This window comes from Mirounga angustirostris, unplaced genomic scaffold, assembly GCF_029215605.1.
Source record: "Mirounga angustirostris isolate CCGP_5_RB_7025 unplaced genomic scaffold, mMirAng1.0.hap1 SCAF_7, whole genome shotgun sequence".
In the NCBI taxonomy this organism is placed as follows: Eukaryota; Metazoa; Chordata; class Mammalia; order Carnivora; family Phocidae; genus Mirounga; species Mirounga angustirostris.
In genome coordinates this window covers 35,670,834-35,688,076 of record NW_026991715.1, presented here as the reverse complement: position 1 = coordinate 35,688,076, position 17,243 = coordinate 35,670,834, and the positions used below count along the sequence as shown (strand labels likewise).

At 50.7% G+C, this 17,243-nt stretch overlaps 1 protein-coding gene across 1 annotated transcript; it reads left to right on the top strand.

Annotated features, from left to right (window-relative positions):
* The first annotated feature begins 656 nt into the window (after positions 1-656).
* Positions 657-14,072, top strand: PCDH12 (protocadherin 12). The gene is made up of 4 exons (XM_045894245.3): positions 657-3,907; positions 7,167-7,264; positions 9,192-9,343; positions 13,206-14,072. The coding sequence occupies exons 1-4, from the start codon at positions 1,031-1,033 to the stop codon at positions 13,688-13,690; spliced, it is 3,612 nt and encodes a 1,203-aa protein (XP_045750201.1). The 5' UTR covers positions 657-1,030; the 3' UTR covers positions 13,691-14,072.
* The last annotated feature ends 3,171 nt before the right edge of the window (positions 14,073-17,243 follow it).

Here is a 17,243-nt window from a genome sequence, read left to right as displayed (position 1 = left end):
ACCAGCTATTCTGTTCTCAACACCCACCGCTCACAAAACATCATTGCCTGTGCCTCTGAGCCAGGACCCAGCCCCTCATACATCATTTCATTTGTCCTCACAATTTCCTGCTGTGCGGGCTACTATTCTTATTCCCATCCACACTCTATAACGACGGAGTGGTGGAAGCCCAGAGAGCGTAAGTGACTTGTCCCACGTGACCCAGCTGGTAAATTGCAGAGTCAGGATTTGAACCCAGGCAGTTTGGCCCCTGTGGCCGCTCTCTTAATCACAGCTGCTTCCCGAGGACAAAAGTGGGTGATCAGGGCAGAGTCAGGACTTTGAGGTAGATGAGTGTGGGAAAAGACCGGAATGGGAGAGGAATAATGAGGATATGAGGGAAACAAAGAGAGCAGCGGAAAGGAGAGACACAGGGAGCATGACATGCCCAGGAGGGCCTGGAGTTCCATGGGGGCAGGCAGGGGCTCAGGCTCTCTGCCCACTTGCCTACACAGCGGCTCCCTTTCCCTCAGGGGCCACCTTGCGTGGATAGCACCTTCCCGTCGGCCTGTCCCTGGAGCCCTGGCCCATCCTCCTCCGCTGCGGGCCCCTCGGGCTTTACGGGAAGCCCTCTTTCTCTAATTGGCATTGAAACTTACAGCCCTCCCTTTTCCTGTAGGTGGGGTTTCCATAGGAAAAAGCTGCTTCTCCATTTCCCCAGCCCAGCAACTGTTTGGAAGTCTGATCCCCACATCCTGCTTTTACTGGGTCAAGTCCCTCTTGGACCGGCTCTTGTCCATCATTTACTGAAGGGGACCCACGGGTGCCCACTTCATCAGTGCTTGGACCTCTGAGATCTCTTCAGATGAAGATGGCCTTGCCTGGGAATCCTGCTACTTCCATCACCATCTAATTATGGGACGAGGCTGTGACAGCTGGTCTGGGGGCAGGAGAACGGGGCTAATCAAGCCCCTCGGGAAACACTGGAGGACTTGCCTAGCCTTTGAAGAACTGTAGTGGTTTCTGAGTCTAGCCCATTCTGGCGGTAAGCATGATGCGACTTCTGCCACTTCTGCTGGGGCTTTTGGGGTCAGGTGGCTACTTGTTCCTTCCAGGGCATGGTCAGGAAGTGGCCACTCTCACTGTGAAATACCAAGTGGCAGAAGAGGTGCCGTCCGGCACAGTGATAGGGAAGCTGTCCCGGGAACTGGGCTGGGAGGAGAGGCGCGGGCAGACGAAGGCGGCCTTCCAGGTCCTGCAGCTGTCTCAGGCACTCCCCATCCAGGTGGATCCTGAGGATGGCCTGCTTAGCACAGGGAGGCGGCTGGACCGAGAGCAGCTTTGCCGGCAACAGGATCCCTGCCTGGTTTCTTTTGACGTGCTTGCCACGGGGGACTTGGCTCTGATCCATGTGGAGATCCAGGTGCTGGACATCAATGACCATGAGCCACAGTTCCCCAAAGGTGAGCAGGGGCTGGAAATCTCTGAGAGTGCCTCTCTGCGCACCCGGATCCCCCTAGACAGAGCCCTGGACCCAGACACGGGCCCCAACACCCTGCACTCGTACACGCTGTCTCCCAGCGAGCACTTCGCCCTGGATGTCATCGTGGGGCCCGATGAGACCAAACATGCAGAACTTGTGGTGGTGAAGGAGCTAGACCGGGAAATCCACTCATTTTTTGATCTGGTGCTAACTGCCTATGACAGTGGGAAGCCCCCCAAGTCAGGCACCAGCTTGGTCAAGGTCAATGTCCTGGACTCCAATGACAATAGCCCTGTGTTTGCTGAGAGCTCCCTGGCACTAGAAATCCAAGAAGATGCTGCCCCTGGTACTCTCCTCATAAACTTGACTGCCACAGACCCTGACCAAGGTCCCAATGGGGAGGTGGAATTCTTCCTCAGTAAGCATGTGCCTCCAGAGGTTTTGGACACCTTCAGTATCAATGCGAAGACGGGCCAGGTGATTCTGCGTCAACCCCTAGACTACGAAAAGAATCCTGCCTATGAGGTGGACGTCCAGGCAAGGGACCTAGGTCCCAATCCCATTCCAGCCCACTGCAAAGTACTCATCAAGGTTCTGGACGTCAATGACAATGCCCCAAGCATCCACATCACATGGGCCTCCCAGCCATCACTGGTGTCAGAAGCTCTTCCAAAGGATAGTTTCATTGCTCTCATCATGGCAGATGACTTGGACTCAGGAAACAATGGTCGGGTCCACTGTTGGCTGAGCCAAGAACTGGGCCACTTCAGGCTGAAAAGGACCAACGGCAACACATACATGCTGCTAACCAACACCACACTGGACCGAGAACAGTGGCCCAAATATACCCTCACTCTGCTGGCTCAAGACCAAGGACTCCAGCCATTATTAGCCAAGAAACAGCTCAGCATTCAGATCAGTGATGCCAACGACAATGCACCTGTGTTTGAGAGGAGCAGGTATGAGGTCTCTACGCGGGAGAACAACCTACCTTCTCTTCACCTCATTACCATCAAGGCTCAGGATGCAGACTTGGGCATAAATGGAAAAATCTCATACCGTATCCAGGACTCCCCAGTTTCTCACTTGGTAGCTATTGACTCAGACACAGGAGATGTCACTGCTCAGAGGTCACTAGACTATGAACAGATGGCCAGTTTTGAGTTCCGCGTGATCGCAGAGGACAAGGGCCAGCCCCAGCTTGCATCCAGCGTCTCTGTGTGGGTCAGCCTCTTGGATGTCAACGATAATGCCCCAGAGGTGATTCATCCTATACTCAGTGATGGAAAAGCCAGCCTCTCAGTGCTCGTAAATGCCTCCACAGGCCACCTTCTGGTACCCATTGAAACTCCTAATGGCTTGGTTCCAGCGGGTGCTGACACACCACTGACAACCCACAGTTCCCGGCCATTCCTTTTGGCCACCATTGTAGCAAGAGACGCAGACTCAGGGGCCAATGGAGAGCTCCTCTACAGCATTGGGCGCGGGAATGAAGCCCATCTCTTTGTCCTCAGCCCCCACCTGGGGCAGTTGTTCATCAACATCACCAATGCCAGCAGCCTCATTGGGAGTGAGTGGGAGCTGGAGATAGTGGTAGAAGACCGTGGCAGCCCCTCCTTGCAGACCCAAGCCCTGTTGAGGGTCTTGTTTGTCACCAGTGTGGATCACTTGAGGGACTGGGCCCGGGAGCCTGGGACCCTGAGCACATCGGTGCTGACGGTGATTTGCCTGGTCGTACTGCTGGCCATCTTTGGGTTGATCTTGGCTCTGATCATGTCCATCTGCAGGACGGAGAAGAAGGACAACGGGGCCTACAACTGTCGGGAGGCTGAATCTACCTACCGCCACCAGCCCAAAAGGCCCCAGAAACACATTCAGAAGGCAGATATCCACCTTGTGCCTGTGCTCAGGGGCCGGGTGGAGGAGCCTGGCGAAGTCGGGCAGCCCCACAAGGAAGCAGGCAAGGAAGGGATGACGGAAGCAGGCTGGGACCCGGGCCTGCAGGCCCCCTTGCACCTCACGCCAACGCTGTATAGAACCCTGCGTAACCAAGGCAACCAGGGGGCACAGGCTGAGAGCCGAGAGGTGCTGCAAGACACTGTCAACCTCCTTTTCAACCATCCCAGGCAGAGGAACGCCTCCCGGGAGAACCTGAACCTTCCTGAGTCCCAGCCTGTGATGGGCCAGCCCCGCTCAAGGCCCCCGAAGGTTACGGGCAGCACCACAGGGAGGCTGCCAGGAGACTCGGGCAGCGAGGAGGCCCCACTGAGCCCACCGGCCTCCTCTGCAACCCTGCGGCGGCAGCCGAACCTCACCGGCAAAGTGACCCCTGAGAAAGAGTCAGGTCCCCGTCAGATCCTGCGGAGCCTGGTCCGGCTATCTGTGGCTGCTTTTGCGGAGCGGAACCCTGTCGAGGAGCTCACGATGGACTCTCCTCCTGTTCAGGTAACCGGGTGTGGGCAGCTCTCTCTGTGGTCACCCCTGGACCACTACATTAGACACCCCTATTACCCTTACATTCGTCACATTCATTCCTGAGGCTCTCCAGGGACTTTACGGTACATTGGATGCAGTGAGTGAGGGCACAGTTCTGGGGTTAACGAAATCTAGCTGTGTGATCCTGGGCAACTTACTGTCTCTGAGCCTTCGTTTCCCTATAAAACAGAGGCGAGGGTAAGAGCATCTGTCTTGCAGAGTTGTCCTGAGGATTTGATCAGTTAATTCCTACAAAACACATACTCAATGTGCCTGGCGCAAGTGAAACCCAGAAAAAGTTTAAGAATACAAGCTTTGGGATAAGCCTGCCTGGGTTCAAATCCTGACTCCACCTCTTCCTAGCTGTGAACCACAGGAATGTTACGCAGCTTCTCGGTTGAAGATATCTATGTTAATAGCACCCATCTCCTAAATTTGCTTGAAGATGAAATGAGTGCACTTAAAGCCTAGACTAATGTCCAGCACACGGTCAGCACTCAGCAAATGGTTACAATGACTTCTGCAAAGCTCTTCATCTCCTCCTGCCCTCTTGTCATCTGGGCAGCCTTCCTATGAAGCAGGCCAGCATGGGCAGCATTGCCCCTGCGCTCAGGGGCTGCATTTGACTTGCCTGAGACTAGACTTTGTTGGCTAGGCCTGCAGAATGAGGCAGTGGAAACAGTCTCAGAACTTGGGAGTCTGCTCTAGGTTCAAATTTCAGCATAGCCACTCAGGAGCTGGGCAACCTTGGGCAAGTCTGTCCAACATCAGAGCCTCATTTTCCTCAAATGGCAATTATGATTCCAAACTTGCCCTGTGCTACCTCCCAGGGGTTGGGGATTAAATGGAATAATGAAGGACAAAGTATCTAGTGACCTAGGATTTACTAGACAGAAATGGGAAATCTTTCTCAGGGACGGTACCTGATCTCACACCCAGATCTGTTCCTCTGCACTTCAGATAACTTTCCCTGTGCCAGGCTGCCCACTCAAGACACACGTCTGTTTGGCCAAGCAATCAACTCAGGTTTCCTGTGGCGCAAGGACACAGCTTCCTTCCCCCACATCCTCCCCAGGAAGCCACCTGGAGAGAGCCCCACTGCTCTTTTAGGAGTCTTGCCCTGAGCCCTATGTAGCTCCAGGGGTTGCCCAGAGCCATTTACTCGTTCATTCATTCATTCATTCATTCATTCTTCAAATGCTTACTGAGTGAGCTTTTTGAACCAAACACTGTGCTGGTTGTTGGTGAACAGAGACAGCAGAGAGCAGGCACTGGGGGTGAACCCACTGGGGTGATGGAAAGAAGTGTGTCCAGCTGGGATCAATGTGAGGGTAGGAGGCAATATGCCTAATGCTCATGTCTTTCCAGCAGCACAGTGCCACAGTGAGTCAGATCTGGGTTCAAATTCTAGCCCTGACGCTAACTGATATGTAGCCTCTCTGAGCCTCACATTCCACATCTGCAAAATGGGTATGATGGTATCTTTTCCCTAGGGTTATTATAAGAATTAAATGAGATTATATACCACCCTACAGTTATGAAGTGCTTGTCAAAAGATCTATTAATAAATGAATCAGGGCGCCTGGGTGGCTCAGATGGTTAAGCGTCTGCCTTTGGTCATGATCTCAGGGTCCTGGGATCGAGTCCCGCATCGGGCTCCCTGCTCCGCGGGGAGCCTGCTTCTCCCTCTGCCTCTCTGTCTCTGTCTCTCTCTCTGTCTCTCATGAATAAATAAATAAAATTAAAAATAAATAAATAAATAAATAAAAAATAAATGAATCATAGGGGCACCTGGCCTGGCTCAGTCAGTGGAGCATGTGACTCTTGATCTCGGGGTCATGGGTTCGAGTCCCACAGTGAGCACAGAGATTACTTTAAAAAAGTTTAAAAAAAATAAATAAATGAATTATATATGTTCACTCATTTGATCCTTACAGCTACAGCCACATGGGCCTTGATATTATTCCCTTTTTACTGCTGAGGAAACTGAGGCTCAAAATGCTTAAGTAATTTCTCAAGGCCATCCAGACGGAACTGGGGCAGCAGCAGATTTAGGATTTGAATCTGAGTCTGACTGATTGCAGAGGCTGCACTCTGAAGCGATCCTGAACAACAACACTATGCTCAGGCTGTGACACTCAGGGAGTGTCCCTGAACTATCAGCTAACGCTTGGAAGAGTGGCGGGTGCCTTAGGAGGGCTTCTGGGCCTGGGTCAGGAGATGTGATCTGCCCTGAGGCAGGCAACTGGGCCCCAGCCCTCTTCCAACTGTCCCCTGAGGTTGGCATATCTAGTTGGAGCTGCCCAGAGAGGCTGGGTGGGACGTCCTGAGCCTTCTTCTCAGGGAAGACTGGGGGTAGGTCCAGGACTTCTAAGAGTAACAACCCATAATCCTTGCATTCTCTGAGCATTTTCAATTCTCAAACCACTGGGTGAATTAATCCTGACCACCCTGTGAAGAAGGCTGGATGGGTATTTCCAGCTCCAACTTAGAGACGAGGAAACTGAGGTCTGAGAATGTCTAAAAACCTGCCTGACATTACACAAACTAGAAATGACCTTGAACTAGAACTTAGCCTCCCGAGACTTGGTCTGTTGCCTTCGCCTTCACAAGGCCCTGCAGGGCCTGGCCCTGACATCTCGCCCGACCCCTGCCCCATTCTGCAGCCTCTCTGAACCTCCGCCCTCTCCTCCAGACTTTCAGCCTGCAGTGCCTTCTGTTTTCATTCACACCCTTGTTGAATGAATGAAAGAATGGATAAATGAATGATTGGATGATACCATTTTGCTTTCTCCAGAGCAGAGTCTTGCATCTGGCCCCACCAAAATTGGCTGAGTGTTTGAGTACTGCTGAAGGTGGGGAAATAACCCCTTAAGATAATACTTATCGAAGTAATAATGAATTTATGGTCAGGAAATGCGTTTTTCAGCCCCATCCCGCAGACTGCAGCGGGAGCCGGTCACTCGGAATGAGAAGGAGGGGTGGGCCCAGGGGGTCCCCCTTCTCTCCCTCAGACTCCCAGGTCCTGTGGTGACCTGGCAAAGCGAGGATCCTGCCTGCACAGGTCCCTGCCTCCGTCACTGTTCACCATCCCCCCTCTGATCACACAAACATCTGAAGCTGGAGGAAAGACTATAAAAAGAAAGCGCCGGCATTGAGGGAAACATCCGGCAAGGAAGTGTGCTGGGTCGGAATTGTGTGGAGTCAACAGATTTTTCCTGTCTTGCAGCAAATCTCCCAGCTGCTGTCCTTGCTGCATCAGGGCCAATTCCAGCCCAAACCAAACCACCGGGGAAATAAGTACTTGGCCAAGCCCAGCGGCGGCAGGTAAGCAACACATGGACCCACAGGCTTCTCAAGCCCCCCACCGGCTTGCCTTCACCCCTGGAGCCTCTGTGATCTGAGGAAGGGTGAGCACATCCCAGACAGCGTCCCCCCTGGGAGAGCAGCGGACAGCATCCATCCCCCCATCCCAGGCAGCGTGGTCCTGGAGCAACTGTATTTATAGTATTTACAGGACCCAGAGTCTCTAAGGAAATGACTTAATCCCTGAGGTTCTATCTGTCCCCTGATTGCAGAGGTGCTAGGCTATGGGCTTTAAATGTGTAACTTCCAGCTTTCTTTGTCTTGACCCTTAAACAATTATGAAGTTTCCCTGGCTGAGGCCATGAGTGTGTAGGTGTGTTCTTTTGGGCAGTCCTAGAATTAAAGAGAGCTCAAGAGGACATCTAATCTAACTCCTTTTTGTTACAGATATAGAAACTGGGGCTTTAAATAGTTTGATACAGCCCAGCTATGTTCAATTTGAGCAAGCCAGGTAAATCCTTGGGGCCTCAGTTTTTTACCTGTAAAATAGAGGTCACCATACTTCCTTGCAGTGCTGGGGTAAGGATTTAACGATCAAATGTATTTTAAGCTCATAGCCCAGTGACTGGCACATAGTAGGTGCACAGCTGACGCTAAAAGTCCTTTCCTCCTGAAGTGACTTTGTTCGAGGTCACATGGCCAGTGAGTGGCAAAGCTGGAACCAGCTCGGGGTACCTGACTCCAGGTTCGGTGCTCTTGCCTTGACAACTCATGGCTTCTTTTTTGCAAAGATGGTGGGTGGTAGTATAGAGTAGCAGTGAGTACACACATTCCATAGTCACATCAGCCTGGATTTGAATTTTGGCTGTGACACTTAATCCGTGGGGATAAGGTGCATAATTTTCACAGGCCTTGGTTTTCTTATTTGCAAAATGGGAATGATAACAGGAGAGCCCCTCACAGATGTGAAAAGTGTGAGGATAAGGTGCATATAACTTGCAAAGCCTAGGACTTTGGGGCAGTCCTAGAATTAAAGAGAGTAACTGACTGGGAGTAACTGCTTAATAAACATTAGTTGTTGTCATCATCACTTGCAAAATTGCCACCTCCCTCCTGATCGCTTCATGGCAGCAGAAATGGTCACAGAAAAAAAGCAGAAAGGACCCCAGACCTTAAAGCCCCTCCGGGAGCCTTCCCACCTGCTGGAATGTGGGGCCAGAACTGCCTCCCCATACTGAGGCAGTCCCAGGAACTGGCCTCCCCCAGGTGGCAGGCAGGGTCTGTGGGAGGGAGAGGCCAGGGTGGAGACAGCAGGAGTCAGGGAGAGTCTGAGTGGCTTTCTGCTTCTGGTCTGGGATTTGGCCTCAAATAGGGAGTAGGGAATATTCAGTCACTTTGTCCACAAAGTATTTATGAAGCACCTACTATGTGTCAGGCCCTGTTCTGAGCACTGGCTGACCAGGGAACGAGACAGACAAAAATTTCTGCTCTCACTGGAGCTCATACTCAGATGGCTGGAGGTGGATGGATAGCTGGATGGACAGATGACTGCCTTGTCTCAACCAAAGTTACTACACTGCTACTCTGGGCCAGGCAATGCGAAGGAATGGGAGGGACAATGGTGAATAATAATATCAATGCATTCATTATTTCTTCTTTTGCTGAGTGCTTACAAGGTGCCAGGTACCAGCTTCTTTACATACACTGTCTCATTTTGCCTGCCCCTTGAGGTGGGTGTTATTTATTACCTCCATTTTACAGATGAGGCAACAGATGGAGAGTAGGCAGGAGGCCTGGGACCAAGTAACCCAGGTTGGTCTGACTCTGAAAGCTGGGCTGTGTATCCACCTCCTTAAGTGGATGGATGAATGCTGGCATGAGTAGAAGAATGTTCATGAGCAGGAATGAATGAATCTGTGTGTAATTTCCTCACTTGTGGGCTTTGCAGGAGCGCAATCCCAGACCCAGATGGCCCAGGTGCCAGGGCTGGGGGCCAGGCAGAACCAGACCAGGAGGAAGGGTGCTTGGATCCTGAAGAGGACCTGTCCGTGAAGCAGCTGCTAGAAGAAGAGCTGTCAAGCCTGTTGGACCCACACACAGGTAAGGACTCCTCAGGATGACCCTGAGCCTGCTTCTACCCCCACAGTCCCCCACATGTCCAGACGTCAGCCTTCTCCACAGGAGAACACAAACATTCTGTTTCTGGGCAGGAATATCAGCAACATTTTACTTTCCCTAACGCTTCAGACAGTCTTCATTTGTTTAAAGACCAGATTCTACTTTGATTATTCATTTTAAAAATCCTAAGAATAGTAAATGAGCTCTTGGTGTGTGCCAGGTACTAGGAAGTGTCTTACACACATTAGCTCAGTTAAGCTTTTAACAGTCTTTGGAGGTAGATGTTATGAGCTCCAATTTAGAGATAAGCAAACTGAGGCTCAGAGAAGTACCACAGGCTGCCCAGAGTCACTTAGCTCATCAGTGACTGAAGGGGAGCCAACCTGGGCCTGCCTGCCATCAGGAGACCTCCCTTTACTTCCTAAACCACCCATCTGTGTTTCTTTGGTGGGTTTAAATATCCTCCCATCCTGAGAACTGAGTCAATTCTTTAATGTGTTAACATATCTAATCGAAACAAAAATAATATTTTCTAGAGAAACAATTCGTTTTGATAGAAAGTACAAAATCTGGACTTTAATTCAAGAATGTGCTAACTGGGGCACCCGGGTGGCTTAGTCGGTTAAGCATCTGACTTTGGCTCAGGTCATGATCTCAGGATCCTGGGATCAAGCCTCCACCTCCGCCGCAGACCTCTGAATTCAGCGGAGGGTCTGCTTATCCCTCTGCCCTTACCCCTGCTCACGCTCTCTCCGTCTCTCTTTTTCTCTCTCAAATAAATGAAATCTTTTAAAAAAGTAAAATAAAATAAAATAATTAAATTAAAAAAATTAAAAAAGAATATGCTAGCTGGACACTGGTCAGCCTCCTTTAGGTAACACACCGTACCTCTGTCCATACCTACACTGTGGTTTTCTGTTTCTGTATAATAATCTTTTTCTCAACTGGACATAGCCTATGTGCTCCATCTGGCTGCAAACACACTGAAAGCATGGCAGGGACTTCCTTTTCCTTGGTTAAAAAAACATAGCTAACATTTATTGAGAGCTTTCTATGTGCTAGTCCCTGTTCTATGTTCCTCATGAGAAAATCTTACGAGAAGGAATTATTCACTATCACCATTTCATAAAGGAAAAAACTGAGGGGCAAGGTTGTTTAGTAATTTTCCCAACATTGACAACGTGGCTCTAAATTAAAAGTAAAATTAAATCTAATTAAAATTAAGTAAAATGAAAAATTCAGTTCCTCAGTTATACCAGCCACATTTCAAGCACTTAATAGCCACCTATGGTTAGTGGATATTGCCTTGGATAGCACACATGTAGAAAGTTTTACAGGACAGCATTGTCTACACTCTACAACTGTGAGGTTCAATACAGTAGCCACTAGCCACGTATGCAAATGGCTAGTCACAATCAAGATGTGATATATGGCGGCCCCTGCCCAGCTCAGTGGGTAGAGCATGCAACTCCTGATCTCAGGGTCGTGAGTTCAAGCTGCACATTGGGCACAGAGATTACTTTAAAAAGAAAAAAAAAAATCATCCATCTTCAAGCCCCATGTTGGGCATAGAGCTTACTTAATAAAAATAAAAAGCATAAAAAAGTGTAACTTATTATTTTTAAAAAGATGTGATAAACATATAAAACACACTTCAGATTTTGAAGACTTAAGAATGTCAAATATTTCATTAATTTAAAAAATATTCATGACATGATAAAATGGTATTACGTTTAAAATGTCTTACAAATTGATTTCACCTTTTCTTTTTACTTTTTTAACCTGCCTCCTAGAAAATTTAAAATAACCTCTCTGGCTCACATTATGTCTGAACCGGCCAGCTCTGGGCTGGAACCTGTGCGCTCAGCTGCTCAGCACAGAAGGCATGGAGGATGCTGGGGGATGATGAGGGCACCAGGGATAGAAAAGCCTGTGCTGCTCACAGGGCAGAGCTGCCAAAGGGCTTTTGGTGAGCTTGCTGACCCCGGCGGTCATGGCTGCATCCATCTGATGCTGTGATGAGGACAACATTTTAATGGTTGCATGAGCTCAGTGACTGCGCACAGCAACCTGACAAGATGAGTACTACTGTTTCAACACTTCATGAGACACGAAGGAGGCTCAGAGAGGTTAAGCAATTTTCCCAAGGTCACACTGCTCATAAATGGCAAAGGTGGGAAATCAAGTTCAAGCCAGCCCGGCATCCACCTGCCTCTGGGTGGACTCCCCGTCACTTTTCAGCCATTCTCATACACTCTAGCAATTTTCTCATTCCAAGCTTCATAAGCTCTCTGACCCTCGTACAAAGGCCTGATTCTGTAACCAAAAGAGTTTCAACCTTATTACCCCTGAGTCTCAGGGAACTAAGGTTTACATTTCCCAAATGCCCAGGGTTAATATTTATGTTCACTGAGTCATTCAAGAAATGCTTACTAAATCCCAGGCGGATTTAGGTGGGAAGAGGCCTGCCCTGCCTCACAGCCTTCACAGCTCCTCCCTGACAAGGCAAGACAGAGACTCATTTATCAATATAAACAGCTGTTAGCTGTATTTTGGAATAACTTTTCCAAATTACAAAAGTAATATTTGGTTAAGGTAGAAAAATGGAGGTAAACGAAAAGAGAATAAATCACTTCTGTCCAGGAGTAATTCCAGTTAACATTTTGACATACCTCCTTCTAGTCTTTTATTATATGCACAGATTCTAAAGCAGCTCACCTTAAGCAAACATTAAACACATGATGAAGTGGATGTTGTACTTTTTTTTTTTTTTAAGGCACAATTTCTTAACCATAAGACTTATATTTTCTTTCTTTGTCTTGGCCTCTACCATCCGGCCTAGGGCTAGTTTTTTGACATAGCATTCTTGTTGAAGAGATGGGAAAAGGAAAAGTGTGGTGGTGGCATTAGGGATCTAGGGGACAGTTTTTCACTGCCCCTGTCCCTTTCCTGGGACAGTGCTTAGCCTGCCTCTAGGCCTGAGTTTCCTGCAGTTTAGAAGCAAAGGTTGAGGAGTTTAGGGCATAGTGATGTGTCCAGACCTTCCTAGGCCTGGGGAATCCCGAGGTCACAGGTGTGCACCCCGAGTGCCCTGGGGGTAATGGGGGGAAGCTACTCAGAGAGTGGGTAGGAGGGTACGGGCATATGGGGCTCCGAAGTCATCAGCTATGGGGTCAAATCTGGGTTGGTTGCCTAGTAGACGGGTTTTTCAACTTCTTGGAACTTCGTTTCCTCATTCATAAAATGGAATAGCGCTCTTCACTTCAAAGGTTTGTGTGGAGGTTAAATTGCTTGGCGTGGAGGAACTTAATAAATGGTCACTCTTACTATGAATACAAACAGATGGCAACACCAAGCCAGGAACTCGGGCCTGGGCTAAGAAAAGGGATGCGCCCCCCCCCCCCCCCCCACCATCCGCAGCTTCTAGTGCCCTGAGGGAGTGAAAATCCTGGCTGCTCCGCAGTGGCTGGAAGACACCTAGCCCGAAACACAGCAGGGTCGGGAAATTCTTTAGAGAAGGGCCAATTTCTAATTCTAGGCCTCCTTCCTCCTCCTGCCTCCTCCCCGCTCAGCTCCTGCGGGTGCTTCAGTGGGCAGCCGTCCTGCCCAACGAGCTGCCCGGTCAGGGCCTCTTCCTTCCCGCCCCGTCGGGCCTCCCCCCCAGCCCCCCGTCTGTGCCCCGCCATTTCCCTTCCCTCCTCGGTCCGGAGCCCTCGCCCACGGCCCCGCCCTCGGCCGCCCGGCCCCGCCCCGCCCCCCCCGCCCCCGGCCCCTCCCCGCCCCCCCCGCCCCCCCCGCCCCCCTCCCCCTCCGGCCCTCACCGGCTCCCCTCCTCCCCGTGCAGGCCTGGCCCTGGACCGGCTGAGCGCCCCCGACCCGGCCTGGATGGCGAGGCTCTCTCTGCCCCTCACCACCAACTACCGCGACAACGTGTTCGCACCAGACGCTCCGGCCCTAGAGGAGCCCAGGACCTTCCAGACGTTCGGCAAGGCGCCCGGGCCTGGGCTGAGCCCGACGGGCACGCGGCTGGCCAGCACCTTCCTCTCGGAGATGAGCTCGCTGTTGGAAATGCTGCTGGAGCAGCGCTCGGGCGTGCCGGTGGAGGCGGCCTCCGAAGTGCTGCGGCGGCTCTCGGTGTGCGGGAGGACCCTCAGTCTGGACCTGGCCACCAGCGGGGCCTCGGGCACGGAAGGACAGGGGGGCCCGGGGGCAGCGAAGGCGGCCGAGGGCAGGACTGGCGGCGGCGGCGGCGGCGGCGGCGGCGGCAGCGGGGGCCTGTGGATCCAGGGGCCAGGGGCCCTGGGAGACGTCAGGGAGCCCAGGCCCTGAGGATCCTGGCACATGAGCTGCTTTCTCAAATCTTTGAACTCACGGTCCAGCGGTGGCCCAAGAACTTTAGGGGGACCGATGGTGCCCCGCAGAGGAGGCGGGGGCCCCACGACTAATAGCCGGCTGATCAAAGCAGCCCCTTGTTAGGGGCTGGCTCTGCCTGTGAGTTTTTGGAGGACCGAGACGTGTGTGGCTGAAATGAGTGTTTGCTGGCAAAACACGTGTAGAGCACAGGGGGTCAGTCTGCCCTGTGGGACAGATGCCAAGGAGTGTCCTAAGCAAGAAAGGATGGCCTCATCGCATACTTGAGGGTGGGGGCTGGATCCTGGGGTGCCAGGCAAAGCTCTCTGACCTACTAATAAAGGAAAAGCACTGGCTCATTCTCCTGTGTGCACCTGTCAAGGTGGGGGAGGGTAGGGGAGGTTAACAGAGTGAGGGTTCCTTGTCACCCATTCCCTGGCAAGAGGGGATGCTGGACCTGGACCGGAGTAGAGCGCAGAGGTACACAGTGATTAACATGTGGACTCTTGACCCCACTTCTCTATTGCTACATCATCAAATAATCTGCTTCTCGGAGGCAAAATTAGGGCTAAGAAAAGCATGACTATTTATAGAATGTTTATGTGAACCAGGCCCCAGGCTTTACACTAGGATTTAATTTAATTTTCCAACAACCCTAGGAGTGAGGTGTTATCCCCATTTCACAGACAAGGACATGAGGCTTGGAGAAGCAGAGGGTCTTGCCCAAGATCAAGGGTAGAGACAGAGGGGTGCCTGAGTGGCTCAGCTGGTTAAGCGTCTGACTCTCGATTTTGGCTCAGGTCAAGATCTCGGGGTCATGAGATCAAGCCCAGGTGGGGCCACGCAGGCTCAGCAGGGCTTCTGCTTCCTTCCCTCTTCATTTGTCCCTCCCCCTGCACATGCACGCTCTCTCACTCTCTCTCTCTAAAATAAATAGATAAATCTTGGGGCGCCTGGGTGGCTCAGTCGTTAAGCATCTGCCTTCGGCTCAGGTCATGATCTCAGGGTCCTGGGATCGAGCCCCGCATCGGGCTCCCTGCTCTGCGGGAAGCCTGCTTCTCTCTCTCCCACTCCCCCTGCTGGTGTTCCCTCTCTCGCCGTGTCTCTCTCAGTCAAATAAATAAATAAAATCTTAAAAAATAATAATAATAAAATAAATAAATCTTAAAAAAAAAAAAGAGTAGAGGCAGAGCCAAGATTTGGAACCAGGACTGACCAACACCAAAACCTATGCCCTTGACCTTGACACTGGATTGCCAGCCAAGGAAAGGAAAGGAAAAGGCCCCACAGGTGAGCTTTTCTCAGTAGTGGACTTGTCTGAGTTCCCCTCATGAAACACTTTTGGAAAGAACATTTCTAAAGCGGCTCAGGCCTGCACGGCTCTGCATTTCCAAGCACAAAACAAGAGGGACTGGGATCTGATCTGACACAGGCCTGGGCCTCTGCAGGCTCCTGTCCTTTCCCAGCGATTAGCCCTTCAGGTACAGAAGTCATGTTTGCAGACCCAGCGTTCATGGGTAAATCTTCCTCTGTCGCAGCAGGTTTGGGCCTGTGAATTCAGGCCCTAGAGGACAGTGTATGAACTGGGTCTCTGAAATCGATACTGACAACAGGAAAACTTCCAGGGCAGGAAGCAGCAAAGAAATAGCCAATATCTTAGCAAGGCTCAGCCATATAATTTTCCTAGAAATTTCCAAGCAGTCATTCAGCTTCTCAGTAGCATGGGACTCTCCTCGACACTGAAGGCAAAAATTCCTCTCTGTGCTCCTCCTTCCGTCCTCTTTTGGAGGCCAGTATTCATGTTCACTGTCCACAGAAATGGGCCAATCATACTCCTGACCAAGGATAATGAAAGCCATGTAAACTTGGAATCCAATGTGGCACCATTATCCTGTTATTCTATGTTACAGATGACGAAAATAAGGCTCCCGAGAGTTAAGGGCTTAAAGAGCAGAGTCTCTGGGTCTCTTCAGGCCCCAGTGATTTCCTTCCAAGATCTGTGATTTTTAAGCTGTTGGGCTCCCCAAGGCAATGAGAGAGGCTGGGGAGACTGAGCAGGCAGGGTCTCCAGCTTGACCAGCCAGGAGACTGACACAAAACAACACCTGATGTGTACTTACTTGTTGAATGCATGAATGAATGAATAAATCAATAAATCAATACTTCAGAGTTCCCTTTTATCTGTATTGGAGCTCTAGCTAAGACATCATTATGAAGAAAAAAGTTTCCATTATGTGAAATCAAAGTCTAAAAACCACAGAACTAGAGTAGACAATGTTGACTGCAACCACCCCCCTCTGCAATTACTAGTGGATTTTTGATGCAGAGCTGGTGTTGGGGGGGTCGAGAGAAGAAGAGATGGGGGAAGAGGTAACCTAAGAAACCCGGAACCTAATTAATTAATTAATTAATTAAAAAGAAACCTGGAATCACGGCTGTCACCTAGATCATTGGATACCCTGGATCACTGCTTCACTCTGGTTCAGAAGTCCTTAATCTGTAGACCTTGTGATTACCAGGCAAATCCTTGTGTATAGGCATTTTTCTAGGCAGAAGATATGAAGTCCTTATTGGATTCTCCAGGGAACGTGTTGACCTATGAAAGGTTATGCTGCACTGGTCTCAGTCATGGCCTCAACCTCCACAAACACAGGTAATTTCAGTCATAAGGAGCCAGAACAGTATATCACCAAGGAAAAGGCAAGACTGAAAAAGCTGCCTTGTGCAAAGCCACATGGCGTGTCTGTGGCAGGGCTAGGATCTGGATCTGGGATTCATATGATTTTTTTTTTTAAAGATTGTATTTATTTGAGAGAGAAAGAGAGCATGAGCAGAGGGAGCAGGGGCAGAGGGAGAGGGAGAAGCAGACTCCCCACTGAGCAGGGAGCCCAACTTGGGGCTCCATCCCAGAACCCCGGGATCGTGACATGAACCGAAGGCAGACGCTTAATGACTGAGCTGCCCAGGTGCCCTTAATGTTCTTTTTAATATATCAGCAGTTCCTAACCTGGGGTCCACAGTTGGGCTTCAAGATCCATGAATTAGCTGAATTGTATGCAAAATTGGAGGAAGCACACTTTTCTATGGGAAGAGTCAGTGCTTTCACCACATTTTCAAAGGGCTCTGTGACCTAAATAAGATGAAGGACCCCTGCGATCCTCTCTGCCGGTCCTCGGTTCTGCCTTGCCCACAGACCCTGGACAACTCACGGGTAGAGCTGTTTCTGTTCTGGGGCAACCGATGTCCGGTCCGCGTGGGGACGTACGTACTTGAGGTCAGTGCCCCCTTCTTGCCTGGGGACACTCAGCCCTTTCCCAGGAACAGGCTGAGAGTGACAGGGGGTATGGTGACAGAACGGAGCGTGCTGAACAGGAGGGTTACAGAAACTTCTTCGCATCAGCCAAGATGTCAAAGCTGAGACTTCGGACATGCTCAGAACAGTTTTCACCAAGATGGGCTCTGTCCCCCGGGAGACTGAGGGGGCAGGCAAGCCAGCCAGCGCTCAGTTAAATGTCGTCTTAATTTGGAAAGC